The sequence below is a fragment of the Tachysurus fulvidraco genome, chromosome 1, assembly GCF_022655615.1.
Source record: "Tachysurus fulvidraco isolate hzauxx_2018 chromosome 1, HZAU_PFXX_2.0, whole genome shotgun sequence".
NCBI lineage: Eukaryota > Metazoa > Chordata > Actinopteri > Siluriformes > Bagridae > Tachysurus > Tachysurus fulvidraco.
Window position 1 is genome coordinate 38,456,840 of NC_062518.1, and position 15,698 is coordinate 38,472,537.

The following is a 15,698-nucleotide window of genomic DNA, read 5'->3' on the forward strand; positions in this document are numbered from 1 at the left end:
AGTGGAACAGGTGTAGCTTGAGCTGAAGAAAGGAGAGCTATGAGGGCCAAGAAAACATCCAAATAATTCTGTGTCCACTTTTTTTTTACATACTCTTAAATTTACCCCGTCTGAGTTTTTATTTAATAATGAACGAAATACATACTGTTAAAAAAAAGAAAAAAAGTGGAAATAATTCTGCCGCAGAATGCCAGTATTTTGGAGAATGTTGCTTTTAATGTGTGCTGTTATTTTTTGTGCTAATATTATTGTGGAGTATGAAATGTTATAAGATACATATATAATTTACAAACATTTGATCTTGTAGTCATTTCTGCAGTTGTCCAGCAGGGGGCAGAGCGCCAGCGCGTGTTCATTATAGTAGTGTGTGTGTGTGTGTGTGTGTGTGTGTGTGTGTGTGTGTGTGTGTGTGTGTGTGTGTGTGTGTGTGTGTGTGTGTGTGTGTGTGTGTGTGTGTAATCCCAAACCCGAGTGGCCCGTACAGAAGGCCGGGGGTAGGGCGGCCGAGCAAATGGAGCAACCCAAATGAAGCACGAAAAATAGCAAAGAATCACAAACACAGCCCCGATTAGAGGAATGTAATTCCGCCTGTCTTTTCTAGTCCCTCCTTTCCGTGATGTCTGCTCGCCGGAATGACGGTAAGATGCCGTTTCTCCCAGTTTTATTCCACCCGTTTTTTTTAATTACACATGTATACGTTTATTTATTTATTTATTTATATATTTCTCAATCTAGTTTATTTTAAAGCGCCTTTGTTGAAAAGCGAATCTCGGTTCTTCGCTGTTTCAGGTCCATGGTCGATCTACAGCTCATAGATTCTTTCCTTATGCTCCAAATTTTGCTGTAAATGAACGTCCTTTTGTTGTGAACGTGAGATGATAACGTTAGTAGTCTGTGTCTTTAATGTGGGCTGGAAAAGAAACGTGGCCGCTCAAATCCCTGGGAGAAGATTCAGTATTCCCTAAATATGAATCATCTCTATTTAATTATCTAAATATGATTCATTTATGTTTAATTCCCTAAATATGATTCATTTCTGTCTTATTTTAATAATAATATCCTGAACATCAGTAAGCATAAGGAGTAGGTTTGATACTAGTTTAATAAAATATTCGTTTCTAAATAACCAACAGAACATAAATGGGGCTTAATTCACGATGATGCATTAAAGTAAACATTTTAGCAGTATAATTTTATTTATAAGACTAGGGATACTGTTTATTATTATGTTACTGACATCTAATAGGATCTCATTAAATGTTCGAGGTTGTAAAAGCTGTAATTATGAGCACACGTCTACAGATTTTACCCCTTTTTTATTTTTATAGGTGTGTAAAAATCTTATTAATTTCTAAATAAATGATTAAATACATTTTATTTGATATAAATAAAATAATCCCATGAATAAACTACTACTTTACACAAGGGATTATGTTTTTATATATATATATATATATATATATATATATATATATATATATATATATACACACACACACATATATATATATATACACATACATACACACACACATATATATATGTATGTGTGTATGTGTATGTGTGTGTATATGTGTGTGTGTATGTATATATATATACGTCGACTACTAAAAAATGTGAAAGTGTCCAAACGTGAATGTTTTTTTTTAACCCCAGGTTCAGATCATGAGATAAAGTTATGGAACGCCATGTGAAACAGCAAAGAAGGTCTGCAGTGTGCACTCGGCTCTTATTGATGCAAGGAAACGAGTGCTTTTGACAACACGCCAGTCTACTCTACTGGGACATCTGAGTCGAGGCCTGGCTCTGACAGACGTACACATGGGTTACACGCTACATAAGTGACTCGGACAAAAGGCTTGACCAGAACCAGCACACATCCGGACCGAGCTTTGACACAGACATTTGTGGCAGCTATGTCGCTCTCTGTAAGTGTGTGCATTTTTTTTTTGTGTGTGTGTGTTTTGTTTAATCTAACACCCCTGAAAGACATACGAGTCTGGCGTGCAAACTTAGGTATTAACATTCACTGGTGTTAAATCCACTGCTGTTGGCACCGATCATTCGAAATCCCTTCGGGAGAGAGGAGGAGTAACGATCAGGGCTCAGCTTGTCCCATAGTAGTTCACCCCCAAGGGAGAGAGAAAGAGAAAGACAGGGAAAATGAGAGAGGTACAGACTGAGCAGATGACAAAAGGACCCCTAAAACCAGGGGACAGATGTGGACCCCCTCCCCCGCTCATTCCTCTCGTTATCATCTGCTCCCTTTCTCTCTCTCATTTACTTATTGACTCTATTGTGTTTTAATAAAGGCAGCCAGTAAAGTCACACTTACCATATGTATAGGGTTAGGAACCAGTTGTCAGTCAGTAGAGACAATGTTCTCATTCTACAGTAGCTGTAGTAAAGTATGATAATGAATAAAAATCTTCGCTAACAGCCTGCAACCTCAGAAAGGCACATTTGAATCGAAGCTCAAACAACGACTGCATTTGCATTGGACTGTTCTGCATAGCCCTAACACTGCACATCTAATGGAGAGTCATCTGACACACCTGGTTTATTCGACTGCCAATCGTTAATATCAGTACGCTGAGCGGATCGAACGAGGCCGTAGCGGGAAACGGGCCTTAGAGCAGACAGCATTAACATCTTCTCTTTACCAGAAATGCCTCGGGTTTATGAAACAGCTCACTTTTTTTTTTAAAACCATGTTGAAAATAATATATGTTTTCTGTATTGTGAAAGGAACTGGAAAAGTCAGATTTCCTTAAGCAACCCTTTGTCAGTGTTTTTCTGACCTCCATCAGTCTTTTTCTCCAGCTTCTGTCAGTTTCTGTTTGCCAAGCATGCAGAAAAACAAGGTCATGTTATCTCATGGGTAGTTGTTTGTGTAATTTGCTGACCTGATGTAAACTGGAGTGTTATTCTGTATAACAGACCTTATGTTTGGCTTGGCTTGCAGTTTAGTTAGTCCTGTTCTCCCAGTATGGCTTGTTCAAGTCTAATCAGAGCATTATTCACTCCAGGTGGATCTCTGCAAAGTGAGCTTTGGCTAAATTGATTTAAGTCTTTTTAAAATCTGAACACATTGGATTTACTTCACCAAATTGTGTTATGAGTGGCATTTCTGGTATGCTGGTGTGGTGTGATGCGGCTGAATGTCCTTTCATATACCCTGTATGGTTACATGTACAAGCAAGGCCTGTTTTGCTTTTAAACCTTTAATGCATGAAAGCAAAGCAGACAATTTTTAAACCTTTAATCTCTTTTTCACCACTTCTTTTATTTTCCAGTAATTTAAATATTAGTCCCCCCCATTTGTTTCCACTTAGATCTGAATGAAAGTTCTGATTTAATTCCATATCCTTTCCAATCTAGTTTTTCCATGCTTCTTCTTTTCCACAGATGGTACAATACACTCTTTTCTTCCTTTTTTTTCATGCAGACTTTTGTATTTGTATTCCACATGACTATCTTTGTCACTCTTGTCTGTCTTTCTAATATTTGAATGGCATGCTAAACTAATTCTCATTCTCCTGTGTTTCATTTATTTATTTTTTCCTCAGACGGTGCTAGCAAAGGCTTTATATGATAATGCAGCCGAGAGCCCGGAGGAGCTGGCTTTCCGGAAAGGCGACATCTTGATGGTGCTGGAGCAGGAGCAAGATGGTGGTCCAGGTTGGTGGCTTTGTTCCCTCCATGGGCGCCAAGGCATTGCTCCTGCTAACCGCTTACGGCTCCTCCAGACAGCACCGGATGCCCGCCGTACTCCCAGTGTGGACTCTGTTTATCTCTCTCCTGTTCAACAAGGCCACCTTAATGGGCATCGCCTGGAAGATGGTGACGGGGTGTATCTCTCTCCTCCGAGCCTGGTCGAAGGGGTGTACCAGAGTCCCGCAGGGGCTTCAGGACCAGGTAGTCGCCCCCGCTCTCATTCAAGTTCTGGTGCCAGGCCACGGCCCGAATGGGCGGACATTGGCGTTGAAGGACGTCCACGCTCACCTTCTCTGAGAGGACGAACAGGAGAAGTGGGTTCAGTGTATCAGAGCCCTGCCAACATGGCACCACAAGGGGCACAGTACAGATCTCAGGCTGCATCAGAGTCAGTGTACCTGTCTCCCAGTGCTATGCCAAGATCTACGGTCGAATCAGGAGTCGAGGCTGCTTATCTGAGCCCGAGAGAGTCAAGTATTACAGGCCATTCAGATACCTGCTATTTGGTTCCTCGGCCAACAGGGGCAGCTGTACCTGGTGAGGATTTTTATCAGACTCCCGTGAACACTGCTCCAGTTCCACTGCTGCAAGACGGAGTAGCCAGCCAAGCTAAAACCGGTCAGGAACCTCCAGGAATGTACCAAACTCCCAGTTCACCAGGGACAGCCATGACAAGGACTCCACAAGCCGAACGCAAGCTATCTGCTGGATCTGTTGTGGTATCAGCTGCCTCAGGACAAATTGTAAACACACCTCCAACAAGCAGGTCATCTGCCAGACCGGCGGGTCAGTGTGCCACTCCCCCTGTGACTCGCGGAAAAACATCACAGACTACCGTGAAGGGATCCCCTCTTCTTGTACGAACTGGGAAATCCGGTCTGCCAGGGTCTCCTAACTTTGGCCGGAAGCCTCCTCCTCCAGCACCGCCAGTTAGAAGTGTGACTCGGAAGGATTTACTGCAGGGTCAGGCATCATCACCCATCACAAAACCCACTGCACAGGCAGGGCCTCCTACAGAGACTGCTAAAGAGGAGAAACAAAGACAGATGAATAAAGACGGAGGAAAGAAAACAGACATGCAGATGGCAAAGAAAGAATGCATAGCTTCTGATGATGGAAATCATGATGATCAGGTAAAAACCTTGACCATGCTGTTTAAGATTTGCACCAGATTTTTAAAATATTTTGAACTCGTGTTTGAGTGGTTTGTACTTGTAGATTACAACGAATGCTTGATGTTTTTTAAACCAGACTCACCTTTCTGCATTTGATGTGATGTTGATTTTCGTGAACAGATAGACAAATAGCAAAGTGAAATAGAAATTTGAGTCTGGTTGAGTCTATTTAGGTTTATTTAGAAACTTGCAACTTAGCAAACCTTGAAAGTATAAAAAGATACTAGGGTGTTAAATTCTGCATAACAAAAACAAAATCCCGGAAGTGCTAACTAACTGGTATTCTGAATGTGACTCTCAGTTAGGACAAAAACAAACCAGATAGCAACTTGCTACCAATGCATTCCTGAATAAGTAGGTTGAAGACCTCCTTATTCAGGAAACACTTCAACTAGCACGCCTTTCCATTTGCACTTAAAAAAAAACACAACCTTTGACACTTTTTCATTGTAACTATGAACAAATGTTTTAAACTCATGGTATCTTAAGTATGTAACCTAGTGAGCCAGCATTAATGTATTCAATGTTAGAGATTTAAGCAATTATGTATATCGCTCTGTATAAGGGCGTCTGCCAAATGCTGTAAATGTAAATTCAAAGCGCATTAACTTTGGACTATGTATAATTACAAGAATTACCTGTGATCGTGTGCTTTGTTTGATTGAAAGCAAATTTCATGAGTTTTGGATTTATGGGGCAGTGGTGGCTTAAGTGATTAAGGCTCTGGGTTGATGATCAGTGTTCAAGCCCCAGCATTGCCAAGCTGCCAGTTTTGGGCCCTTAAGCAAGGCCCTTAAACCCCTCTGCTCCAGCGGTGCTATATCATAGCTGACCCTGTGCTCAGACCCCAGCTTCCAAAATTGGGATATGGGCCAAAAGTATTTCACTGTGCTGAATGAACGAACACTGCTTCTTCTTCTATTTGCATGTTTACGTTGTTGGCCTGACGGACTAGCAGGTATTTAGAGTATAGCTTTTTGTTTGACCTTTTCACACTAGCTTTGACCTTTCTACAGGTGTATGACACACCTCCTACAAACAGGTGGCAGCAGCCAGTTCCTGCGGTTTCTGCCGAGGAGTGCGAAAGCATCTATAACACCCCCCGTGCCGTCCCCTTAAACACCGAACACGGATCAGAGGTAAAAGAACAACATGACACAGTCGCCATACAGTGTATTCGTTATTGGTCAGAACAGCAGTCGTTGTTCACACAATCAGTTCCCAAAAGCAGTTATATGTGTCTCTCACAAACAAAAAGTCAGTCCTTCGTTTAAGGGCCACACCTGTTTTTCACTGCTGTGAGCTAATTCCTTCTGTATGTTCCTTTCCTTTTGCTCAGCTGGTCACACCCGTCTGTCTTAGGAGGACTAGCTGGTGTGACACTGTTTCTATTAGTGATTACAGTTACCACAGATATGCTTGTGCAGTTACCCCTTTTTTTATCCATTTCTAACAGAGGTATAATTACATCTATAAATATGTAATTACTGCTTACAGATGTTTAATGACACACACTCTTAATCCAGAGATTTTGCCTTTTTCTTTAATAAGGCAGTGGAAAGTACAGCCTTCATGTCCGTGCTCTTTTTCCGAGCCAACATTAAGCCACAAGAGCTCTGAACAAGGCCACTGAGAGCCTGCGTCATTGTAGGACGAGAATATAGAGCCAGCTCTCTGTTAAGAAATTACAATGGTGAAGAAACGGAGCACAGTTTCGCCTTTATACACAGTCCCCGATCTTAGAGAGATATAGAAAGTTCAGATCTAAAACAGAGACTTTGTGAAGAAGGCTATTGTGTGTTTTAAGATCAGCTGTAGCTGCAATTGGCAGATGTCTATGGGTTTATAATCGTAGTCCATGCGAATAACATCCTCTCTCTCACACACTCTGTATCTCTGTCTCTTCGTCTCTATCTTTCTTTCATCTTCCTCGACTGTGTGTCAGATTTACGACGTCCCCACCCTTGCCCTGAATCAACCCTCAGACCTCCAGCAGCAGACCTACAATGTCCCTGCATCACTTCCTCTAAGCGATGACATAGAAGAAGATGTGTACAGTGTTCCAAGTCTTCCAGGTCTGCCTTTAGACTTGTGTGAAATCCCTGGATCAGTGGGTGAAGCAAGAGCAAGCACTGAGGTTTACTCTATCCCTAGTCCTGGAAAGTCAGAATTGTCATGTGAGGATGTCTCTGAAGCTGATGGCGGTATTTACGACATGCCCGCTCTCACAGTGGACATTCCTGCGTGCCGGCTCTCCGCATCTAGCACGGGGTCAGGTGACATCCAATGGAAAAGTCCTCTCACTGGTCTCGTTCAGTCAGCTCTAAGCTCTGCCTCAATCTCCTCAACACCTTCCCGGGATCTGGCCGCATCGCTGGCTGAGATCTTGTCAGTGTGGAAAGCAGGTCACTTAGGCGAAGTCCCACCTTCTCTTCAGCAGGCATGGTCTCGTCTTGCAGACCTCCTTCCTGCCCTTTCGGTGTGTGGTCCTTCCCCTCCGGGCGATGGTCTGCTCACGATGGTCCGCCGAGCTCTTGAAGACTCCACTACCCTTTTGCAGAGTCAAACAAGACCCCGTCTGCCCTCTCAGGAGTCTCTCTCACGGAGACCACTTCCTGCGTTGCCGGTTGCCGAGGTAAAACCCATGGCAGTAGGAATGGGATCTCGCAAGGGCAGCTGGATCCAGGAGCGTCCACTTCCCCCTCCTCCTGTTCCTGCATTTCCGTTGCCTCCAGCACCTGCATCTCTTCCACTTGCCGGACAGATGAGCGAGGATGAGCAAGGGAACGAATACGCAGGGATCGGGTTAACTCCTGCACCTCCGTTGTACCCTGCAGGAGACAGTGTGGGATACGTCAAGCTTCAGGTTAGAACTTGGCTTTATTGTGTCACACTTATGTCACATTCCTAAATACAGTATCACTCTAGTTTCAACTGTCACTTTCCTCAGTTGTTGTTTTGTCTTTATCCTGTCTCGAAATGTTCCTGTTTCACATTTTTGGCATTACAACCTACGTAGTTATCATTTCACAATCTCACTATATCATTGTATTAATCAGGAACCGTTTGGTCAAAGACTTTGAACAAAAGTGGCTTTGCACGTCCTAGCATGCATAACAAAAACATAAAACATCAAATCCCCTAACTGTTCTTGTTTCTTAGAAAGATATTCCAAATATAAGATCGCATTAGAAACTGAAAATGTGAGTGGTTGCATGTGAAGACAGCACACTGAGCCAAAAAAAAAAATCAGCCTTAGTGTGATGGTGTGCAACGCTGCTTAGCCTGAAGCTTTTATTTAGTTGTGGTCTTCAGTGGCCTGTTCTTCTGTGTGTTGAGCAGAACTTTGACAGAGAGGTGTCATTTTTGGGGGGTTTACAGCTAGACACACAAATAAACCTCACTAGAGTAAGGATCAGATGGATATGTATTTTAATCTGTATTTTGACCCAGCGTCAGTAGTGTGGTAACTTTTCTGTCATTTGACTAGCTGTGAAACTGACACAACAATATCCCTGATCCTGACTATATGATCAACTGGTTCACTGATATCTATCTTTTTGTAGTGTTTTGGTCAGTTGTTATTTCGTGTTGTTCATTTATGAGATAATAATACTTTAGCTAATAAAACGATAATAAAAAGATGATAAAACTTTAGCTAATATCTGTGAAAGAAAGAACTTATGAGAGAATACTGCATGGTGACACATCATCATCATTTCCCATGTGACATTAGTGTGATTTATCTTTTACTTGCTACCTGATGCAATATTTTCCATCGCGCTTGATGACACATTTAACAAAATATCTTACAGTTTGTTAGAAAAGTCATTTCGATAGATGGCTCCTATACTTTCACCTCAAAATGGCAGGTGTTTATAAGTGATAAGTGACGTGACACACGGCTAAGTACGGTGATCCATACTCAGAATTTGTTCTCTGCATTTAACCCATCCAAAGTACACACACACAGCAGTGAACACACACCGTAAACACACACCCGGAGCAGTGGGCAGCCATTTACTGTATGCTGCGGCACTTGCTCAAGGGCACCTCAGTCATGGCCGGCCCGAGACTCGAACCCACAACCTTAGGGTTAAGAGTCAGACTCTCTAACCATTAGGCCACTACTGTAAAATGATGATGCTGTAAAAATTGCATTTTACCAGTCAGTGTCTTTCAAGCTCTCTCTCTGTATATAATAGCTGTTCAGTACTCAGAGTGTTCTGGTAAGAATGATAACAAAAATTCAGCTCAGGAGCTTACAGTACAGCTCATGTAACAAATAATGAAAAATGTGGGATTATGAGTTTGTTAGCACACTGTGCTATATCACAGTACAGGTTGAGTAACGTATTGTGTGTTGTTTCTTATAGATATTGTTTATATCGTAAATAATTAGGAAGAAAATATGATATAGTCATGGTCCACTTTATTAGGAACACCAGTACATCTGCACATTCATGCAGTTGTCTAATCGGCAGCAGTGCATATAGTCATACAGATAGAGGTAAAGAGCTTCAGTTAATGTTCACTTCTAACATCAGAATGAGGGAAAAGTGTGATTTAATTGTGGAATATCTGTTAGCACCAGATTTGTTCAGATTTAAGTATATTTCAGAAACTGATGATTTCTTGCAAGTAAAAAACATTGTGTGAGTAAAGATTCTGCAGGCTGAAACACCTTGGGGATGAAAGAGATCAGAGAAAAGAGAGAGAGACTGGTCTGAGCTGACAGGATGTCTGTAAGCACTCAAATAAGCATTCTTTACAAGCATGGTGAGAGAGAAAAGCATCTCAGAACATCAATAAAAAACCATCAATCTTTGAGGTGGATGAGCGCAGCAAAACGAAGAACAGCAAAAATCCACTTCAGTCAAGTCCAGAAATATTTTATTCATTTAGTTATTTACCTTTATTTTACCAAGAGGTCTCATTGAGATCAAAAATCTCTTTTACAAGAGAGACCTGGCCAGGGTAGCAGCCATACATAAACACAACATAGTAAAAACATACATACATACAATCATACAAATACAAGGACTACGTCTCCTTTACCACATTTTTTATGATGGTCTTAAATGTATTTATTGATATACACGTTACTAATTTAATATGATGTTATCATGAGCACAGGATCACAATAACAACTGAACAGATGAAGAATATTTTTTATAATGTTCATTTGTTCTGTTTTGGTTCCTCTGTTCCCATCATGGCCTTAGATTCTTTTTCCTGACTCACAGGAGTGGAACCTGATGTGGTCTTTTCCTGTTGTAGTTCAGCCACCTCAAAAGCATGCTGAGATGCTTTTCTGCTCGTTACGGTTGTAAAGAGCGACTATGGGCTACTAAATTTTTCTTTCTCAAAGCAATCTGGTCATTTTCCTCTGAGCTCTTCCATCAAGAAGGCACAGAGCTGTTGTTCAATCAGAGGTTTTTGATTTTTGCACCATTCTGTGTTGAAAATGTTCAGTGAATGTTCAGGGAAATGACATATGTTTCTAGATATGGAGTAGAACAGGAGAGCTAATTACGTTGTGGTTTTGTCTTGCTGTGGTTGAGTAGTTTGTGTTATATTAACTGAGCCGTGATTCTGTGTCTTAATCCAGGGAAAGCCCGAGCCGCCTCCTGACTCACAGGTTGAAAATGGCACTTTGCAGGTCATCTCTACAAATGATACCAGAGTGAGCAACAACAACACACACACACACACACACACTTCTCCACAGCAGAAGTTTTGTGTTTGCAGAAGCCAGCTTTGTTGTCAATTATTTACAGTGGCACTTTTTTCTCTCTTAGTTCCCTCTCGTTTCTCTGGGTTGTTCTCACAAATAAGTGTCTATTTGCCTGTATTGGAACAGATAACTGTTTATGTCATCAGTTAACATTATTATTACTAACCGTCATGTTCACAGAACACTTATATTTAGACCGAAACAAATATATAGTTTCCTGAGCTAGTCGTGAGTAGGTGATTGTATAATAATCCCCTTTTTTCTGTAGTTGAGTCCCTCTCCTCCTCTTCCCGTCTCTCTGTCTCTTGAGGACTCCGAGCTGCTCTCCTTCTACTCAGCCCAAAGCCTGTCTCACCTCTCCTGCTTGGCTGACGCCATCGACTCCCTGTTCAGCAGCATTCAGGGGAACCAGCCGCCAAGGATCTTCGTTTCCAGGGGAAAGAGTCTCATTGTGACGGCGCATAAGCTTGTTTTTATTGGAGATACGCTCGCTCGGCTTCTCAGCTCCACTGACCTCAGGGCAAAGGTGGGTCTGCATGTAGAGTGACAGAGTTGAGGAAGCATAATGCCAGGTTTCAGAGGTGTTAATGAACAAATGAATAACTGTTAACTGTCGACTATTCAAACCCCAACTACGTGTAAACTGCATATACATTAAGTGTCTGCAGTTTACACGTAGTTGGGGTTTGAATAGTCATCACAGATAATTAGTATTGTAATGCAGGAGGGGAGGAATTACTTGATGGATGATGGCCAAAGCATGACTGACTTCAGCCATCTGTGAATAGTTTTGGGTGTGTGTTTGTGTGTGCGTGTGTGTGTGTGTGTGTGTGTGTGTGTGTGTGTGTGTGTGTGTGTGTGTGTGTGTGTGTTAGTGTTGCGACTAAGCTGCATAATGCTTTTCTTAAAGAAGTAGTTCAGCCAAAAATAAACCTCTAACCATTAACTATAATACATTATGCTTTTTTAAAACAGCATATTCAGTGGTTTTAGGGATTTTGTTAACTTTCTTTGTAAAAATGATATTACTGAGACAAATCTCTTGAAAAAAATGTATGACATTCATTTGCACAGTGCTAAACTGGAGACTATAATACCGTGGCTCATGAGTGCAAAGTGAATAATAAAGCAACAGCAAATCAGCAACAACTCTAAAAACTTTGGAAACACTTCAACCTTACCTGAAAATTGAATGAAATGTTGCCAAAGTTGTTGCTGTTGCTTTATTATGTATGTATGTTCTTTCTGAACATCAGGAGCTTGTTGCTGTTTCATCGAGGAAAAGAATTGCACCTTTTCAGTCGGTGATCTAGTTAGCCTAATGAAAACATTTTAATCCTAAGTTATATTTATTTATAGTGGGGGTTGTTTCTTGATTCTGAATATCTTGACTTCTTTGGACAGTTTTTTTAACATTTACATTCTCATATTAATGACACTACAGCATCAAAAATAGCATTACAGGAATGTGCACGATACAGAATAAGCGCAAATAAAAGTATCAGGTTTATTTAGGCTCATATTTCATCTTACTGTAAACATCCTTCTGCTTTCTGCCTGTTCCACGGCTTCCGGTAGCCAATCAGAAACGAGTATGTAAGTAAGGACTTAACATTTTTGGTTTAATTTAATGTTGATGTGTTCACTGCTGTGCTTTCTTGTTTGTTTTTTGGATTTGTGACATTTTTGTTTTGTACAATTATGAGCCACTGTTGCTATGAGCTTGTATTCCCTAAAAACAAACCCCAAACACCACCCATGTCTTTGTTGGGCAACAGAACAACTCACAAAGACTGTTTACTGTCTCTCCAGGTCACTACATCCAGTGGACGTCTGTGTCAGGCCCTGAAGTCTGTTGTTGTTGCCACCAAAGATGCAGCTCAGAATTACCCATCAGTCGAGGCTACGCAGGAAATGGTGGACAGAGTGGCTGAACTATCCCAGCATGCAGCTGGGTTCTCTGGGCTCCTTCAGCGACTAGCAGAAATATCTTGATGTCTTCTGTCTTTTTTTTTTTTCATGACTATGCCTTTTCTCATGACAATGCCTTATTTGTAGTGCGTTATTATTATTATTACTTTTTTTTTGGTTTGTATGCAGAAGGGTATCATGATTGTGTTTGATTCGTCACACCGGTACTCGGTGATTTGATGGTGAAGTGTTGAAGTGTGCCTCCAGATGGTTTATGTGCGATTGTGTGTATATGTCAGTGGGAATGTACCGGTTTGTTTATCTTTTTTTGTGCCTAGCACACGTCTGTGTGTCTTAATAACTTATTGATGGTGTTTGTTTTGGTGTGAGGACGTGTTGCACGTTTTGTAGTGGTTTCATTTTTGTATTGCTTTGGTTTACTGCAACGGTCATTGTCATTGTCGGGCGCAGTTCTTTTCTTGTTTTACATGTACAAAACAAAAGGCTACTGGGACTTTCTATTTCTTTTTTTTATACGTAGCCTCACATTCACCTGGTTTCAGTTTATGCCATAAATCTCATGTCACGTCATGCAGACGATTCATACTGCGAACTGGCTAGAACACATGCTTATGCAGAAAGGCAAGAAGGAAATCATGTTTTGTTACAAAGGTAGATAGATCCACTTAAAGCAGGGATTGTGCTTTTTTTCTGAGATAATTTGTAATTTTGTCCTTTCCCATGACACTGACTAAGGCTGAAACCTGTTTAGCTAGTTTTACTCCTTCTTTCCTATTCTTTTCACAGCCTTCCGTTTCATACCTCTTTTCAATCCTCATTTTTTCTCCTTAAGCACCAGTTCTGCATGTAAAGACAAAGGCATGTCGGTGTGAATGCGGTTCTGGGAAAATGCTCTCCGCTATAATAATCAATAAACCGTAACTTAAAAAAGACAGAAACCGATATACTATATGTGAAAACTTGTAATCTTTTCTCAGGGGCATGTGTCATGCCTTTAACTGGAATTCAGACAATATATAATCAATCACTTTATATTTAGAAATACTGGTGTTTATAATAATGTAGTCAGGAACAATTCATAAGCATGTGTTTGACTTAAGTTAACAGTCTGGTACATCCACAAGTCCAGACATGAGCCTGTTCCCTGTCTGTCCTGCGCCCTCATGATTACACACCTGTCCCCTATGGTTGATATACAGAGTCAAGACAATGCTAGTACAGCTTTACATATCTACATATGTCTTCATCTCTTAAGCTTATTGTTTAAGATTCACTTTTCCCAGCAATGTGATGAAAAACGCCCTGTATATTGTTTTCACCACCTTCCCAATTTTATCATTAAGCTCATGTGCAGACATGTTGGGTTGAGTTCAAAGACGCCAACATACCTGTTATTGCCATTGTATCTATTGACATTTGGTATCACAGAATACTGCGTTTTTTACGTATAAGTATAGACTCGTAATATCGTTTACTTCCGTATACGACTATAACAAATAAATGACCACTTGCGGCTTAAAAAAAAGAAAGCACCGCAACATAATAGATTACACATTTGATTCTCTTTAACCTCTATTCAGTCATGTACAGATGGACTAGCTGACTATACAGTATATAACCCAATCTAAACGTAAATGTTATATTTAAAACAGAAATTATTTTGTTTATGTCTACATACAAATGTAAACTCATTGTTTTGAAAAAGCAAAATGCATCAAATCTCATTTTAACTAGGACTGTTTGGCTCCTTTCACCCAGCAAGTATTTATTATTTACACTAATAAATGTTGAATTTGGCCACAAGTGATGACTGAAGCTAGGAAAAAATTATGCCAATTTTTTACCCAACGAGCAGTAATGTGAATTGTGTGGATTCTTTCAGTACCACTTGATATATTTTGGTCATTCATATGTTACATGGTATAAGTGGATAAATGAATAAATAAATAAATTCTTACTAAAAGTGGAGCACAATAGTGAATAGAGTGTGATTTTAAATGTGAAAGGAGTTCCTCCAGGGGTAATTATCGATGGGACAGCTGACAAGTGAGTGCTAAAAGCAGTTTCGTAATGCAAGAGTAGCCCTAGAAACACAAAGGCATACAAAGCTCAGTGTTTTTTCCCCTCACACTCCTTTCTGCCCTGTCCCACAGCGCCACCAAATGGACCACATCAGTATTACAGTCTTGCTGCACAGCCCGACATTAAATTTTGGATTTACAGAAATAAAACCTTTTTTTTTTTTTTTACATTGCATTAAACCTCTTTGTTTGTTTGTTTGTTTGTATCTGTTCTCCTGAATAATCTCATATTTAAAGACTTCTATGTCAATTATAAATGCAAAAACTGTTGAAAATTTTCTTGTGCTTAGTTGAGATGGTCTTACAAAAATCACTCTCATCGTATTTATTTGTTTTTTATTTTATTTTAGTAACTATGCATGATTTTTTTTTCTTTAAAAAAATAAAAATAAAAATATGCACATGTAACCAGGGATGTCTCCATAGAACAGATTAGTAGTCAAAACGTTACTAACAATTTGGAGATTTTCCCCTTTTTTTTGTACGAGAATGTATTTTTTCATTTTCTTTCTTACTTTACAACTTCCTGGGTGCTTAATGGAGCTTGACTTTCTACTTGCCACGATGAAAATTGACTTCAAATACAGTTTTTGTTACAACGCACTTGTCTAGTATTATTTATTTCCTCCACACTGCCTATGTTATGAATGCAATCATAATCAGGGTGCGTTCAAGTTATCCAAACGCGTCACTGTGATTAACATTACAAGATTCTCCCAGTAGCATAAAATTGACCTGAAAGCCACTAAATACAAGGATAATTATTCAGATTTGATTTACTCGTAAAGGTCGTAATCAACTTATAAACTATAACGTACATATAACATTTAAAATATAGGTATAAAGTAAAACAATATCTGGTCCTGTTACAGTGACGAATTCCTAATGTTTTTTTAAGACACTTTTTTCGAAATTTTGCTGTTTCATATCTGTTATAATATATGTTTTATATTCCGTTACTCGCTTAAATACTAACGACGCCTTATACTGTGCTCATATTTAGCTGAAGAACACAAACCGCTGCTATCCTTTGTGAATGAACGGCGTACACAGACG

General features: G+C 40.1%; 1 protein-coding gene across 2 annotated transcripts; it reads left to right on the forward strand.

Annotated features, from left to right (window-relative positions):
* The first annotated feature begins 433 nt into the window (after window positions 1–433).
* efs (embryonal Fyn-associated substrate) lies at window positions 434–15,245 on the forward strand. Of its 2 annotated transcripts, none has more exons than XM_027178332.2 (8): window positions 434–638; window positions 1,657–1,928; window positions 3,570–4,850; window positions 5,909–6,031; window positions 6,838–7,758; window positions 10,504–10,578; window positions 10,898–11,155; window positions 12,442–15,245. In XM_027178332.2, exons 2-8 carry the CDS (start codon window positions 1,917–1,919, stop codon window positions 12,622–12,624), a joined length of 2,853 nt encoding a protein of 950 aa, XP_027034133.2. In that variant the 5' UTR covers window positions 434–638; window positions 1,657–1,916; the 3' UTR covers window positions 12,625–15,245. The 2 variants fall into 2 exon arrangements, with proteins under 2 accessions (XP_027034133.2, XP_027034134.2); XM_027178333.2 differs by having other exon boundaries at window positions 435–638; window positions 10,940–11,155.
* Window positions 15,246–15,698: the final 453 nt, after the last annotated feature.